This window comes from Vigna unguiculata, chromosome 3 (assembly GCF_004118075.2).
Source record: "Vigna unguiculata cultivar IT97K-499-35 chromosome 3, ASM411807v1, whole genome shotgun sequence".
In the NCBI taxonomy this organism is placed as follows: domain Eukaryota; kingdom Viridiplantae; phylum Streptophyta; class Magnoliopsida; order Fabales; family Fabaceae; genus Vigna; species Vigna unguiculata.
The window spans coordinates 14,303,743-14,321,546 of record NC_040281.1 but is presented as its reverse complement, the minus strand read 5'-3'; the positions used below and the strand labels follow the sequence as shown (position 1 = coordinate 14,321,546).

At 31.2% G+C, this 17,804-nt stretch overlaps 1 protein-coding gene and 1 pseudogene across 1 annotated transcript; one reads left to right on the top strand and one right to left on the bottom strand.

Annotated features, from left to right (window-relative positions):
* The first annotated feature begins 4,453 nt into the window (after positions 1-4,453).
* LOC114176074 lies at positions 4,454-6,050 on the top strand (annotated as a pseudogene).
* Positions 6,051-14,395: 8,345 nt separating this feature from the next.
* LOC114175928 (berberine bridge enzyme-like 15) lies at positions 14,396-16,389 on the bottom strand. Its single transcript, XM_028060780.1, has one exon. It carries the CDS (start codon positions 16,225-16,227, stop codon positions 14,554-14,556), a length of 1,674 nt encoding a protein of 557 aa, XP_027916581.1. The 5' UTR covers positions 16,228-16,389; the 3' UTR covers positions 14,396-14,553.
* Positions 16,390-17,804: the final 1,415 nt, after the last annotated feature.

Genomic DNA, 17,804 nt, shown 5'->3' with positions numbered 1-17,804 from the left:
AACAACAGGTTACTCAGATTAAATATTCTAACTATTTACTCACGTTTCCACTACTTATGCATGAGAGTCAATAAAATTACACCGTCCATAATGTGAGCAAGGACTCTGGCTTTTAAAATAATTGTTAAAAAACTTTCATTAAATCTTACATGTTAGCAACTTGGAGACACAATCACGTTATAGCAACAGAATACTATGAACAATGTTGCTTACTATGAAAAACTAGAAAACAATGTTGCTTACTATGAAAAACTAGAGCCTCGTTTGTTTTGCCGTTTTAGAGATCACATGTTAACAACTATGACAAAACCTTCACAGCATACAAAGAGGAAATCGCATACGCACACACAAATTCATTGACTGTTAACTTTAATTATATAACAATTTGGATGATATCTTCAATTGAACATTTCTCCAGCGATATTTCCAATAATCTATCGTTTACTTTCTATTGTTTTTACAGATGACTTGTAGAATATGAGTTCCACATTGGAGATGTGATTTTACTTTTCTAGAACTTTCCCTCCCTTTTTCTCTCTCTGTGTCTCCTTGTTTGTAACATGTAAAGTTATGATTATCATTAAGAAATAATGAGAATTTTTAGCAATTGTTTTAAAAGTCAATCCTTGTTCACATTATGGATGGTCATTTTATAATGTCTCATGCATAAGTGGTGAAAAAGTGAGGAAATAGTTAGAATATTTATTTTGAGTAACTTGTTATTTATTTATTTATTGATATTTGTTCTTTAATATTGTAATTATTTCTATAAAAATAAAACTATAAACAAAACGAAATCCTTCACAATTCAAACATCCTATTACTATATAGTTCGTTATGTACTTGAAATCAGAAAATATATTCAAATATTAAAACAAAATTGATTATTTTTTCGTACTTCTAATTAAGATGCTTACAATTTTCTCTCTTCTTTGCATGGAAAATATTTTGTTGAAGCCTGCGTTATCTTGTTTTTTCTAAAAAAAAATAAAAATTCTTCACTAATGCCTCCTATCAAACTAATCCTTTCTACTTTCTTTCTTTTGAACAATCTTTCAATGCTTGAATATATTTCATCACCCTTTATTATTTAATTACACATTAAAATGTGATGGGATTGTTTTACCGTTATATATTGTTTCAGTGATTATGAGTGTGTTTTATATCATATGTGATATGAAGGTCTTCATTTAACCATCACAATATTCGTCATTTAATACACGGTTTAAAGTGATATTTTAAAGATGTAAATATTGTCGATTAAAACTTTTGACAATTTTTTTAATTAAATACTTCCTGCACTTGATTTTTTATATCATTTGACACACCACTTCTATTATCTAATGTATGCAATAAATAATAAAATGAAAATTCTTCAAATTCAATGTTTATTCAAAAAAATTAAGACAACAATATAAAATATTTAAGTAAATTATACCTCAATAATTAAAGGAAGAACCAAACCAACAACCATAATAGTAAAATTTGTTGAAACATCTTGTCTACAAGTAATTACATTTGATTTTTATAGTTGCAAGCTCATTTTTCATATGCACATTGTCCTCTATATATGGTGAAAGTGCATTAAATGAAGCAAATTCATACATTCATACAACTTCTTCTAGTAGATTGCTTAAAAGTAAGAGTAGGACAAGCTTTATATGATGGTCATCTAACCTGACCCGGACGCTCTTAATTGGATCATTTGGAGTATATCAAATACAATTTCTAAATATATTTTAGCATTAACTAATCAATTTTTTCCTGCATAAAATTAGAATAATAGTTTAACTAGTAGCTCAGTAGTTTGTAATAGGCTTTGTAATCAGCTAATAGAAGGGTTCAACTATCATTCATTATATTAAATGAAATTCCATTTCAAAATAGTGGGTGGAAGAAAATGGAAAAGGTGTGCATGTTTGATATGAAATGATAGGCCAAAGGATCACGAGTGTACATGTGAGACAGTTTAAATTCCCCACAAGGTCAAAACAAGAGAGCTTATTGGATTTGGAAGATAGAGCAATCTTATCAGAAAGAAGGTTTGGCATATAGGGAGTTTGATGCATTCCAAACTGCACTATTCAACAAGCACCGGGAAAGATTGGCCACCCCTGACAATTATTTCACTGAGCTTATTATAGTTACAGAATTCTATGCAAATGCATTCTCATGGATCAATGGGAGAAAAATTAATTATGACAAGGATACCATCAAGTGATATCTTCACATAAATTTGGAGATGTCAAAGGAAGAAACAACTTAATTTTTCACCATGATGAAGAGGTGATTGTTGACCATATCCATGATGAAGGCTAGGTAGTTTAAGATTTTGAAGCACACATGGTTCTAGGATCCATCATGTGACTTAAAATAACTCAAAGTGAATATCTATTTAGTTGTGATCATTATGATTTGCTTATATTTGTGATATGATACTTTATGTAATAGTTAGAGCATCTTGTGTGAATTAGATATCTAGGAGTAGCCTTGCGTGATCTGCATGACAGTTTTTGTTGAATTATATAAGGGCTGGTATGTGACTTTTGACTTAGCAATTGTTACTTGTTTTGTGACTTGTTTGGGTATTTTTGGTGTGTGATGAATGAATTTTTGATGGATAAGATAATTATAAGAATAGGTGTAAGAGTTTGAATTAATTTGCCATAATACGGTGTCTCAGTAAGAGAAAAGGAGACTCATTTAGCAAGTCTATGGTTGAGTGATATATGATGAGTTAAAATATGAGGTTTCAATGGTAAGCATGATGTTGATTGAATAGAATATGATTTTAAATGTTGAAATACAATGAATACATGAAAGGATGATGATTTTGCGGTAATGGTAAATGTTAAGTTGTAGAGAGGTTGGATTTTTTACCATACAACTATAGGGTTAACTGTTTTATTTTATATATGGATATGTGATATGAATGAGAAGAAAAGAATGAGGTATCAATGGTAATGGTGATGATTTCTTAAGTTTGTTTGAGGCTATGATTGAAAATATATTTGAATTTTGAATTGTATGGATGTGGTCTTTCCTAAGGAGAAATGTCATATTGGATATATCATGTCACAACACAAATTTGTCATTAAGAACCATTTACAATAGCTTTTGGTCGACATTAAATGTGTGTTTTCTTGTAGTGGAAGTTTAGTCATGTATAATTGTTTAATATTGTACGTAACTTTTTGACTTTGATTCAATTGTTATTGGTTAAAATATTTCATTGGTCTACATTTTTTACCAAAATCTCAAATAGGTCTCCATATTTTTTTTAGTCTCAATTAGATCCATATTTTTTAAAATGCATAACAATTAGGTTCATTCTGTTAGTACAACGTTAAGGATGTGTCATGAGTAAACTCCTCCTTTTTTTGAATTTTTTGAATTTTTTTATATATTTTAATTTTAAAAAATTAATTTTTTTAAATTTAAAACAAATTGAAAATTGTTTAGGCTATGTGTCACGTATCAAGTCGGTTTGATGACACACGTCAAATCATTGCCTGAATCTCAATTTTGTCCATATATTTGTTATTTTTATTCTATTTCAGTCTCAATTCTATTTTAAAAATTTTCAATGTCATCACCTCACAATTGACACCTAATTTAAATTTTATAAAATATTATAATGATATTTTATTTAGGGTTATATAAATATCATTATAATATTTATATAAAAGTTAAATTTAGTCTCAATTTGGAGGGAATGAAATTGAATTTTTTTCTAAAATTATGGATTGAAATGGAATTAAAATGACAAATATATGGATCAAATTGAGATTCAGACAATGACTTGACATGTATCATCATATTGACTTGAGACGTGATACAATATTGACTGACCGTGGCATAAATAATTTAAAAAAAAGTTAAAATAATTTTAATTTTTTTTTAAATTTTAACTCTTTTTAAAAGAATATTTTTTTAAATTAAGAAAATATAAAAAAATATAAGAATACAAAAAAATAAGAGTTGGTACGTAACACATTCTTAACATGATAAACACTGTATTGACGAAATGAATCTAATTGTTATCCATTTTAAAAATAAATATCAATATGATTGATACCGAAAATCAAATATTTTAACCTCATATTTATTCAGAAACGAAAAGGTGACTTAATAGTGGTAATTTTTTATTCAACGTATTTATTAAATTATAAATCACAAAAATGTGTCATGTGACCTTTTAAATATCTTTTAACTATTTTTAATTCTTTATATATAAAAGGAAAATGCCCACAGATAAAATGTTTCTGACATTCGTTGACATTGGTTAAAATAATATCAAAAGCAAGTTTGGCACATGTGTTAATAAACCTAGGATGATACTACACTTATACGGATGTTAACGTTAACATTAACGTTAAACTCCAGAATACTATAAATAAGACACTCCTCATTAAATTGCAGTTATCATGTGAACAACAAACCATCCACAAAAATGAAGTATCTAAGCTCCTATTTTACCTTGGCTACTGCCATTGCTCTTTTATTTTCGTTTGAATCTCCTTCACTAGATATTTCTCAAAAGTTTGTTGAGTGCTTTCACAATCATCCCAACATCACCAACTCAATGTCCAATGTTGTTTACACCAACTCTTCATACTCCTCTATACTAGGCATGTCCATTCGAAATCATAGGTTCTTCAACTCAAGCTCTAAACCCCAAGTCATTGTCACTGCACGAGACTTTTCCTACATTCAAGCCACCATAATCTGCTCCAAACGCCATGGCATGCAGATTCGAACCCGAAGTGGAGGCCATGATTACGAGGGTCTCTCGTACGTTGCCGGGGTTCCCTTTGTCATCCTTGACCTCTTATACCTTCACATATCGAAGTTGATGTAGACAACCGATCTGCATGGGTTGAAGCTGGGGCAACCATAGGTGAACTCTACTACAGGATTTACGAGAAAAGCAAAACACTAGGGTTCCCAGCTGGTGTGTGCGCCACTGTGGGCACTGGTGGCCTCTTCAGTGGAGGTGGCTATGGGTTCTTGATGCGTAAGTACGGTCTTGCCTCAGATAATATCATAGATGCTAAAATAATAGACGTAAATGGTAATATTCTTGAGAAAAAAGACATGGGTGAGGATTTGTTTTGGGCCATCAGAGGAGGTGGGGGAGCAAGCTTTGGGGTCATCGTGGCTTGGAAGATAAAACTAGTTCCGATTCCATCAACTGTCACAGTGTTCAATGTTACAAGGACATTGGCAGAAAATGAAACCGATATTATTCAAAAGTGGCAGCTTGTGGCGAATAAACTGGACGACCGTATATACCTTAGGATGGACTTGGCAAGGGCAAATCCAAGTGAACATGGAAAGCTAACAATACAAGCCAATTTTGTGTCCATTTTTCTGGGAGGTGCAAAAGAATTTATTCATTTGATTCAAACGAGCTTCCCAGAGTTGGGTTTGGACAGAAAGGACTGTACTGGACTAGTTGGATTGGTTCAGCTGTATTCACGAATGCTCTGTTGATGGGAACTTCAGGCCATGAAACCCCTGAAGTCTTGCTGAACAGAACTCGATTTCCCCCTGGGAAATACAAAGGAAAATCTGATTATGTGAACAAACCCATTCCTCTTGATGCATTACGAGGGTTAATGCGCTTCCTTCATGACGATGGCATTGAAAATGGTCAGCTTCAATTCGCCCCTTATGGAGGCATAATGGATAACATTTCGGAATCTGAAACTCCATTCCCATACAGATCTGGATACATATTTCATATTCACTATATTGCCATTTGGCAAGAGGAAGGCGACGAGACTGCACAAAGACACATGAATTGGACTAGAAGATTGTATGAATATATGAAACCTTATGTTTCAAAGTTTCCAAGAGCTGCATATCTGAATTACAGAGACCTTGACATTGGAGTGAATAACAATGGCTACACCAGCTACGACCAAGCCAGCATTTGGGGTCTCAAGTATTTCCGTAACAATTTCAGGAGATTGGTAGAAGTGAAGACCAAGGTTGATCCTCATAACTTTTTTAGAAACGAACAAAGCATTCCTACACTGTCCTAAGGAGGAAATTATTATCAGGAAACCATTTAGCATCTACAATTCAAATCAAATAAATGGTGAATGTTTTTAATTCATGTTTTCAATTGTAAACCATCTGGTACCCTTCAATTGAAATAAAATAAAATAAATGTTGTATTTATATTTTTAGAGTAATTCAAATATTTATAACTACACAAAAAAAAAAATTCATACATAATTACCCAGGGAATAAAATTGGTGCGCAAATTTAGTTACCTACATATATCTTTTGATTTTTTTTATTATTAATAGAAAAAATGAGCAAAACAGAATCTATTGATAAAATAAATTAATCCATGAGTAAAATAAAAAATAAAACAAATTACATTAAAATAACAAAAGTGAATACATGGTTGCAATAATCCTTAGAGGTGCTTGGAGCTCTCAATCATTTCACACCAACCCGTACCGGTATGTAGAGATGGCAAATAAATTCGTCCCTGTGGATATTGTCCGAACTCGTCCCTGTTTAGACGGAAAATCTCCGCATTGACTGGGTATGGGTATGGATATGGGGAATCCCCGACTTTTTCAATTGGATATGGGGATGGGTATGAGAATGTACATATCCCCGCTATAATATCCGTCCCCGTTTAAATTATTGAAATATTCTCAATTAATTAAGTAACCATATATATATATATATGTATATATTATTTTTTATTTCTTCTAATTATTTGATTTGTAATGAAACTCATTCGCATCTCAATTATATTTTTATCTTATCATAACCTTTATGTAATTATGTTAAAATAATGTATGTGAATTAAAAATAGATAAATTATGTCTCACATTTGAATCTTTTTATTGTTTTTTAATATTTTTATTTATTGTATATTTTCCTTTCACATGAGAATGTTTAATACTCTCAATTTAAGTATTTAATAACACAAACCTTTCGTTTACTAGGTAATATAAAAAAAAATCCTTTACTTATTATTATTATTAATAGTTTTTGTTTCATTTGAATAACTATTTTGTTTCACTAAAATAACTTTTGTTATTTCTCAACCACTGGGTATATATGTTATTTGAAAAGTTTTCTTAGATCTCTAAGATATTTTTCAACTTATCGTACCCTTAATTATACATTTATTTTTCTTTGTACGATTTCTTTCAATAGTCTCTCAAATTGTTTGTAAACATTTGTTAATTTTTTAATATTTTTATTTCTTGTTTATTTTCATTATGTAAAATACTATTTCGATATATTTTATCTAATTATTTTTTATTTTATAACTCATTATTAATCATACTGTAATTTTTTCACTATAATTGTATAAATAATTTTTATTTACTACAATATAAAAATTTAATGTAATTGTCATGAATATTTTTTTATCACCATCTAACATAATTGAAGTTCAAAAAATACAAGATCTATGTTAAAAATTTATTATTAGGTATAATTACTGATTTGGTATCCCAACTTTTTCGTTAAGTTCAATTTGGTACCCAAACTTTTGGTTTGTTCAGTTTAGTACCCAATTTTCTAAAGAGATTCAATTTGGTCCTCTCCGTTAAGTTAGAGTTAACACTGTGTCCGTACAGGACACGTGTCAAACCATGAAACTTTTATTTTTATTTTTTTAAAATATTTTTTTTTCAAAAAAATTTAAAACTGTCACATGTCAGTTTATCATCGTGCCACGTGGCAGCTTACAATCATGACACGTGGCAGTGGTAATAGTTGTTTTCAATTTAGTACCCCAATTTTTTAAAATGATCTAATTTTGTCCTTTCCAATTTGAGACCAAATTAGTAACAAAGTTTAATTATAACTTATATATACATGTTAAAATAATTGTTTTGAATTTATACATCAAATCATTACACTTAAATATTCAAATTATTTTATTTTTTACATGTGTTAAAAATTAAAAAGGTTAAAATGTAAAAAATAAAATAATTTAAGTATTTAGGTAAAATGATTTGATGTATATATTAGAAAAAGTTATTGTAACATGTATATATAGGTTGTAATTAAGCTTATTTACTAATTTGGTCTCAAAAGAGAGAGAGCACGAAATTGGATCATTTTAAAAAATTGGGTACTAAATTGAACCAAAAATTTAAATTGGGATACTAAATTGAAAACAACTATTACACTGCCACGTGTCATGATTGTAAGCTGCCACGTGGCACGATGATAAACCGACACGTGGCAGGTTTAAATTTTTTTTTTAAAAAAAACTTTTTTGAAAAAAAAAATATTTTTAAAAAAAAATTAAAATTCCATGGCTTGACACGTGTCCGTACAGGACACGGTGTTAACTCCAACTTAACGGAGAGGATCAAATTGAATCTCTTTAGAAAATTGGGGTACTAAATTGAACAAACTAAAAGTATGGGTACCAAATTGAACTTAACGAAAAAATTGGGGTACCAAATCAGTAATTATACCTTATTATTATGATTATTATTTGTTCTTTGTATCATTTTGATAAAGTAATGTATTATAACTTTGATTAGTGTATAAAAAAGAGATTCATTAGAATTTAAAATATTGAAGTAAACAAACATTTAAAATATATTTTAATTTGAATATTTGTTTTCCTTTTATATTTTTTAAAAAAATATTTTTAAATTTTATCAACTAGGTTTCATTAATGTTTGCAAATGTAATAAATGTGTTGGTTCTCATGAAATTTTATTTTGTATTATAATCTAAAATGTAAATAATTATAATTTATTTTAAACTTTTATTATGATTATTATTTGTTCTTTGTATCATTTTGATCAAATGATGTATTATAACTTTTATTAGTGTATAAAAAAGAGATTCATTATAATTTAAAAGATTGAAGTAAACAAACATTTAAAATATATTTTAATTTGAATATTTGTTTTTCTTTTATATTTTTTAAAAAATAATTCTAAATTTTATCAACTAGGTTTCATTAATGTTTGTAAATTTAATAAATGTATTGGTTCTCATAAAATTTTATTTGGTATTATAATCTAAAATGTAAACAATTATAATTTATTTTAAATTTTTATTATGATTATTATTTGTTCTTTGTATCATTTTGATCAAATGATGTATTATAACTTTTATTAGTGTATAAAAAAGAGATTTATTATAATTTAAAAGATTGAAGTAAACAACCATTTAAAATATATTTTAATTTGAATATTTGTTTTTCTTTTATATTTTTTAAAAAATATTTTAAATTTTATCAACTATGTTTCATTAATATTTGCAAATTTAATAATTGTTTTGGTTCTCATGAAATTTTATTTGGTATTATAATCTAAAATGTAAACAATTATAATTTATTTTAAAGTATTTGATATCGAAGAAACTACCATCCTTCTAGTATTGAATATTTGATAATATTATGTTTTCTTTATCATAATTTTTTATTATTTTATAAATATTAATTAAAATTAATATTGAAGTAGTAAGAAAATGAGTATGGGTATGAGTACGATATTATACCCGTTATCCGGTGGAGATGGGATGAGACAAGAGTTTTATACCCGTTGGGTTTAGATATGGGGATGGGGATATTTTTTTTTACAGAAATGAATATGGGATAGCAAAACTCGTACCCGCCCGTGTCATCCCAACTGGTCTGTTGATTTTTCCGACCTTTGCCCCCAATAAGTAAGCGTTGGTAGGGTTTTTACTTTTCTAAGGCCAAGGTTTGGAAATAACCACATCTTGCAGCAGAGATGGAACAATATTTGACTTAACCAATATTATACGTAGTATTACATGTAATATTGACATATGGGAATACATTTTAGTGGTTCACCGAGTTATCTGAGTCATAACATTTTGCGGTGTTGTAGTATATGTTTTGTTTATTGGTATGCAACTAATAAAACACATATTTTTTTAAATTTTATTTTGCAATTTTTTTATAAAAAATATTTATAAATTTTGTAATAAAAAATATTTATAAATTTTGTAATAAAAAATAATGGCTTAAATACCTTTTTGGTCCTCATTTTCGTAGTGCTTGTTGCAGATGGTCCTTATTTTGACAGAATGTTTAAAATGGTCATGATTTTCACCAAATGTTTAAAATGGTCCTCATTTTCGCAATTCGTGTTTTATTTGGTCCTTTTCTGTAACGCCATTTAAATCATTAACGGAGCATTGTACAGGTGGCACAGTTTGTATTAGGGTGTGCTACGTGTACTGCATAGGTGTGGTAATTAGATATTTGGGGATAAATAAGTGAGCTAGAGTTTTGGTAAGGAATGTTTGGGCAGTTGGTGAGTTTTGACAATCTTGTTTCTCCATTCTCAATTGGTGTTGATGTAATTTTCTTCTTTCTGCAATCCAATTATATAGATATGTTACGGTCCCAAACTTCTTCCTTTACCTCTGGTTGTAATCGTTGGAGGCAACCGTATTGTATCACTTCGTGCACTGTTGGTGGTTCAACGAGAAATAGATTAACCCCGATTTGTAGCTGTAGAGAGATGGCAGCCGTGAGGATGACAAGAACTCCAAAAAATATTGATAGAAAATTTTAGGTACAATTTGTTTTTATTTTTGTGGTAATAATAAATTAGTTTTAATTTTTGGTTTATTGATTTACAGAGTGGTGGTTCCAATAATGTGGGCTGCAACTTTTTCAAATGGTGGTTTTGATGAAAAGGATGTCATCATCATGACACAAATGAGGCAGATTAATGATTTGGAGAAGTCATTGAAGGTTGCTGAGAAGAGACTGCAATTAGTAATAGGGTTTACTTGTTATTGTATTATTCGTACTGTTATTGTGTGTAATCTTTTAAAGTCCAATATGTTTTGTACTATTATTAAATGAAGAAATGAATTAGTTTGATTATGTTGATATTAGTCTCAACATGTTCAAAATGACATCTTAATCTGAGCATTGAAGTAAGTAATATTGATCTAAGCTTGGGAAAAATTAAATTGATCTAAGTCTGGGAGAAGTTAAATTCATAACATTAATTCATCCTCATCAAAATGCACTACATTAATGTTTGGCAAAAGTGAAATTGAACGAAGTTTAAGAAAAGTAAAAATGCAGTACATCAATAATGAATTCTACATCAGAAATTCCAAAAAATAACTAAGATGGTTGTAGCTGCTATCATAGCCTCCTCCTAATCTGTAATTTCATCCTAAACTGTTGAGATGGTTCTTCTGGTGTTGGTAGTGGTGCTGCAAGGAAGAAGACTGAGACCGTAACATACCTATATAGTGGGATTACAGGAAGAAGAAGATTGCAGCAACACCAATTGGGAATGGAGGAACAAGATTGCCAAAACTCACCAACTGCCCAAACATTCCTTACCAAAACCCTAGCTCACTTATTTATCCCCAAATATCTAATTACCACACCTGTATAGTACACGTAACACACCCTAATACAAACTGTGCCACCTGTACAATGCTCCGTTAATGATTTAAACGGCGTTACAAAAAAGGACCAAATAAAACACGAATAAAATGAGAACCATTTTAAACATTCGGTCAAAATAAAGACCATTTTAAACATTATGTCAAAATGAGGATCATCCGCAACAAACACTACGAAAATGAGGACCAAAAAGGTATTAAGCCAAAAATAATTTATAAAAAATTGTAATCAATTATTTTAGAAAATATTTTATACAAAACATTTTCACATAAAATTTTAGAAAAAATACTCGTGAATATTATAATTTTGATATCAAACAACCCAAGCAAGAGTCGATCATAAATTACCTCAATGGTTTTTCCTATGTGACAATCTAGGTACAACGACCTACAAAGAGATGTTTGTAGATATTTTTGTGAAAGGGTTGCAAGTTAATTTGGTCTTTTAGCAACCACCGTCAAGTTAGCTATTTAATTTAACAATTATCAATTTGGTTCTTGGCATTTAGGGACGAAACCACTGATTTTGGATGTTTGCATATTTCATTAAGGAAAATTGTACAATGAAAGGTTAACAATGCAGGGATGGGTGGAGTAGTAACCAAAGACGTTGATTTATTGCCTTCTGTTCTCCTCAACCGTGGGGTGAGTATCTAGGCCTTTTCTGAATGCTAGTTAATAGACCTGGAAAGTTGCACACTTGACCATAAAGATTTTATACTATTCTAAGCTCTTTGAACTTGATAACACAGTGAAAACTTTTATCAATTCTGGTTTGGAGCTTAGGCATTTCAGCAATGTTTAATTTGTCAACTTAAATTATCCTGCTTAGCTTGATAGCATTCAGAATGTCGGAATTTTACCTTTTATGTTAAATTGATGGTACATGAGAAATGTAGCTGTTAGAAAGGTTGTGATTATTTTATTTTGGATAAAAAAAACATTATCAAATATCAAGGGTTTGAAAAACTTTCTTGAAAAGCTTTCTTGATAGAGTGTTGTCAATATTCCTGAGGATGTATCAGAAGAAGATGAAACAGCTGACGAATGCTTGCAAATAAATTACTGCCACTAAAATAAGTGTAGAATCCCTCATGTCCTCCAATTATCCATTCAACAAGAATTGTGAATGTGGGGAAAGGTCTCGGAAAGTTGTATGTATATAGCTTTATAATTTTGGTGTTGGAACTTGTGAGTGGAAGAAAGCCCATAGAGAAGCTCTTTCGTGGGCTTAAGAGAACAATAAATGAGTGGGTCAAGCCTTTATTTAGTAAAGGAAAGTTCAAGGAGATGGTTGATTCAAAACTAAGAAGAAACTTTGTGAAAGAAGAAATCAATGTGTTTGCTCCTTGGTTGCAGAGTCGGCCTGAGAAACGACCCAACAAGCAAGTGATTAACCTTCTTAAAGGACAAGAATACGAAGTGGTGGAAGCAAAATATTTTAAAATTGCAACTCAATTGGACAGCTAGGGAAGAAAATCTTATCCAAACAGTCCGAAAGGTCAGAACATGGAAACGCATGTTCCTAGCCTTCTTCAAGTTCCACATCTCTCAATGCGTTTTCGAAGCCTTTACAGGCTTCCATTTGCATGGATGAAGTGCAAGGTTTTGTGAGCTACATGGATTGGCCATGACATACTCCTTAGTTGACTCTCCAATTAGGTTTTTGACCACCTAATGGAGAGGGCTAAGGATCACTTTCTATTTTAAGGCCTAGCTCATCCTAAGTCCCACGTTGGCTAACTACTGCTTCACTTTATAATGCTTGCTTATTTATGTGATGGTATGGCCGTTTGAAGAAAGGTCTTGGATGTACCCCATCTCCTCAGTGAAGACTCCTTGAAGAACTACTTGTACTTTTTACAAAAGAAAATTTATAGCTATACATGCATCTATGATAGAAAATTACTCTATTCATCTTCTTCTTAGCGAATCTACGATAACCATCATTCAATAAGTCATTTTATTAAAACACAAGCATATTTAAAGAAAAGAACAAATGTTACATTTGTTTGCATTTTGCTGAAGGATTCATGGATGAGTCTTTCTTCTGGTTAAAACATCCTTAATTTCTTCATTGCTTTCCTTAGTTTGTTATTGTTATTTTAGTCGTTACTCTGCTTCATTTTCATTTTCATCATTGTTTAATCTGTTTTCCCCTGTTCCGTGTTCTGAATTCAAGTTGAATCAGTAGTATTTTCTTTTGTTGTTCTGCATTGAATATTCTCTGTTTTTGTTCCTTTTTATGTCTTTGGATTTCATTTCGTTTAATGCTTTGGACCTTACTTGTCTTGCTCTTTTTTGTTTTAAATCATCTGATGTTTTTCTGTTCTAACTCCTCTAATGTTTTACAATTTTATGTCATCTAATGTTGGAGTCATTTACTCTGATACTTCTTCATATCGTCACCTAGTGTTTGTTCTTCTAGCCCTTACTTTTCAAGTTGAGTCGTCTAATGTCTGTTTGAGTAGTCTATTGCTTTGGCCTTTATTTCTTTGAGCTATTTCGTCTAGTTTTTTGTGTCGTCTAATGCATTCATTTTACATTTTACATTTTCAGTTAACATTCTTCCTGTCACATAATTCTCTTTTTCCTTCCATTGCGCTTATTGATTTCTAACTTCCGGCTTTCATCATTTTCATTTGTTTACGCTTTTAAAATCCCCCAATCTTTCTTTGAACTAAATCAAAAACTTCAATAGGTTTGTGTGTTCCTTGAAGTGATCTGAGATGGCCTCTATACTATATTAATTTAGGGGGAAACTCAAAAAACCAAAGACGATAATCAATTCTTCAAGAATCATAAAACTGAAAAGACAATTGAGACATTGCACGATTGATTACGTGGGGTGAGAGAAGAAGGTGGGCATGGTTTATGACGATGTATTATGGTTGTTTGGAACAGAGGCGTTGCCTGATTGCAACAAAAATATATAGAGAGTAATTATTTTTAATCAGAGGGTGTGTGAGTGAGAGACATCTGACAGGTAGTAATTTGCTTGCAAAAAGAAACAAGGAAGACATATACTATCACACTCAAATGTGTACTGTCTTTACATTAATATCACTTTTTCTTTTTCCCCATCTTAACTACTCTTAATATCATTTTCCATTTTAAAGTCGCGCTTCTGACAAGAACTTACCAATATAAATAACTTTTTAAAAAATTACCTAATTTTGTAAATTCTCCATAAATCTGCACCATTCTTGTAAATAAACCGACAAGAGAAGGTATGCTTTGTTCGTTTCTGAAGAAGTTTCGAGGGTCAACTCTGGTCTTCACGCGTGCCAATCTATTAAAATTGTTACCGAAATACTTAGTGCCCCAAATGCTGGCTTGGCTGAAGCTTGTGTAACCATTGTTGTTAATCCCAATGTCAAGGTCTCTATAATTCAGATATGCACTTCTTGGAGACTTTGAAACATAAGGCTCCGTATAATTGTACATTCTTCTAATCCAGTTGAGGTGCCTCTGTTCTGCCGCATCCCCTTTTTCTTGCCAATTCACCCCGTACTGAATGTGGAATATGTAGCCAGATCTGTGTGGAATTGGAGTTTCCGATTCTGAAATCTCATCCATCCTGCCTCCATAAGGAGTGAATTGAACGTAACCATGTTCAGCCTCATCTTCATAAAAAAAAGGCCATAATCCTTCTAACCCAACGTCTGGAATGGGATCTCTCACATAATCAGATTTTGCTTTGAAAAACGACAAACCGTTTAGCTGTGTTCTGTTCAGCAAAACATCGGTGGATTCACCGTTTGTGAATCCAGCCATGAAGAGAATTGATTCTATCCAACTCATCTCAATGCACTCTTCTCTCAACAAACCCAACTCTGGAAGCCTCTTTTGCACCAAGGGAATGAGGTCATCTGCAGGTCCCAGATACAAGGATTCAAACTGCGCTTGTACAGTTAGATTCCCATTTTTACTTGAATTTAACCTCCAAAAGTTGATCCTAATGGTTAGGTTCTTGTTAAGATTGTTTGCCACACGTTGCCACTTATGAATAATCCCCGTCGCATTTTCTTCCAACGTCCTTGCAACTTGGAACACTGTGACAGTAGATGGAACTGAAACCAGTCTTATCTTCCAAGCTACGATGACTCCAAAGCTTGCTCCACCACCACCTCTAATGGCCCAAAATAGATCCTCGCCCATTGTTTCTTTATCAAGGAGATTACCATTGACATCAACAATAAGAGCATCAATTACATTATCAGCAGAAAGACCGTATTTTCGCATCAAGAATCCATAGCCACCACCGCTTAAGTGGCCACCAACGCCCACAGTGGGGCAGATACCTGCTGGGAACGCTAGTGTATTACTTCTCTGACTAATCCTGTAGTAAAGTTCACCGACGGTCGCCCCAGCCTGAACCCATACAGTGCTGTTTTCTACGTCAACTTCGATTCCTCGAAGGTTTATGAGGTCAACGACGACAAATGGAACCTCAGCAACGTAGGAGAGACCCTCGTAATCATGACCTCCGCTTCGGATTCGAATCTGCAGGCCATGGCGTTGGGAGCAGATTATGGTGGCTTGAATGTGGGAAACGTCCAGTGGAGTCACAATGACAACTGGTTTTGAGGTTGCGTTGAAGAACCTAAGATTTTGAATTGAAACATCTAGGACAGAGGAGTATAAAGAGTTGGTTTGGGTGTAAACAACACTGGAGATTGAGTTGGTGACATAGGGATAATTGTAAAGGCATTGAACAAACTTTTCGTGAGAATCTGCTGAAGAAGGATCAAATGAAAATAAAAGAACAATGGTAGTAGCGAAAGTAAAATAGGAGCTTAGATACTTCATTTCTGTGAATGGTTTGTTGTTGACATGAGAAAGAGTAAAGTGGAGGCTTGAGTTTTATTTTGACATCACCTCTCGTGTCGGTCGAATTCTCTGCTTTTCTGTTTCGCTTAAAACAAAAGTGCAAGGATACCTCGAGTCCCGTAAAGAAAATTCGTGCCGTTTTTAAAAATCTAGACACAGTACGTTTATAGTTATATCTATCATTTTATATAGTTCACAAAATAAAATAAGTACTGTGATTTTATATCGCTTAAAATAAGTACATTTATAGTTATATCTATGATTTTATATTCGAAAATGATTTTTCTGATATATATTTTGTTGATATAATTGATAAATTATTAAACAGCTTAATTTTTTTTCTTTTTTATGAAATTTATAAAAATAAAATAATAAAATTTTAGAATTTTTTTATCAAAAATATTTGTTTATAAACATTTGTTAAATAAAATTTTCTCAAAATATCATTTCTTTCCGTAGATATATGGGTTGAATGTTAGATCCGGGATTAGTTTAGAAGGAAAAATAGTACTTTAACACAACTTTTGAAAGCATATTCATCTGACACAAACTTTTAATAACATTATACTCAATACTTTAATTTATATTTTAATTTAATATAGTATTATTAAGAGCTTCTGTCAAATAAATGACAGCAGTGATGGATTTTTAGACGTGATGTCTCATTCAAGATGGTTAATAGAATCTTTTAGTGGATCAAGGTTTAACACAAACGACAATGCAAATTCATAACAGGGGTTAGGGGATTGGGTCACGATTGATTGATATCAGGGGTTGTTCAATGCTTACTTTTTTTATTTACAATATTTTAACTTCAAATATTAATATATATATATATTATTAAAATGTGAGTGGATATAGTTTTATTTATAGTTTTCCTACCTTTTAATAGCTGTCGGTAGGTAATCAAGATCCTTATGGAAGAAAAAGTTGTTTGCACGTTATGTTGAATGCATTTTTTATTTTATTTACGATATTTAAAACTTGACAGTATATTTTTATGAGAACCTCTTTCTTCATTTAAATAACAAACGTTACATTAATGAAACTTTTCTAATTACATGAATTTTATAAATTAACGATTATCATTAAATCATAATTATTTTATGGCTTAAATACCTTTTTAGTCCTCATTTTCGTAGTGTTTGTTGCGGATGATCCTCATTTTGACAGAATGTTTAAGATGGTCCTCATTTATACCGAATGTTTAAAATGGTTCTCATTTTCGTAATTCGTGTTTTATTAACGAAACATTGTACAGGTGGCACAGGTAGTAGGGTGTGTTACATGTATTGTATAGGTGTGGTAATTAACATTAATTTTTCAATTTAGGAGAAATTTTGCAATTAAGAAAATTTCTTCATCTTCGTCTTTCTTAAGCTCGGATTTGCAGAGGAAGCAGCTAATACTTGTCATTTCATCATTGGACTGCAGTTGCTCTCTTTATTTCAATTTTATAGATTGGACTTTAAAAGATTACACACAATAACGTGAACCCTATTACTAATTACAACCTCTTCTCAACAACCTTCAATGACTTCTCCAAATCATTAATC

Excerpts from the sequence above, each read along its gene's own strand:
- LOC114175928 (XM_028060780.1), bottom strand. The coding sequence starts at position 16,227 with ATGAAGTATCTAAGCTCCTATTTTACTTTCGCTACTACCATTGTTCTT.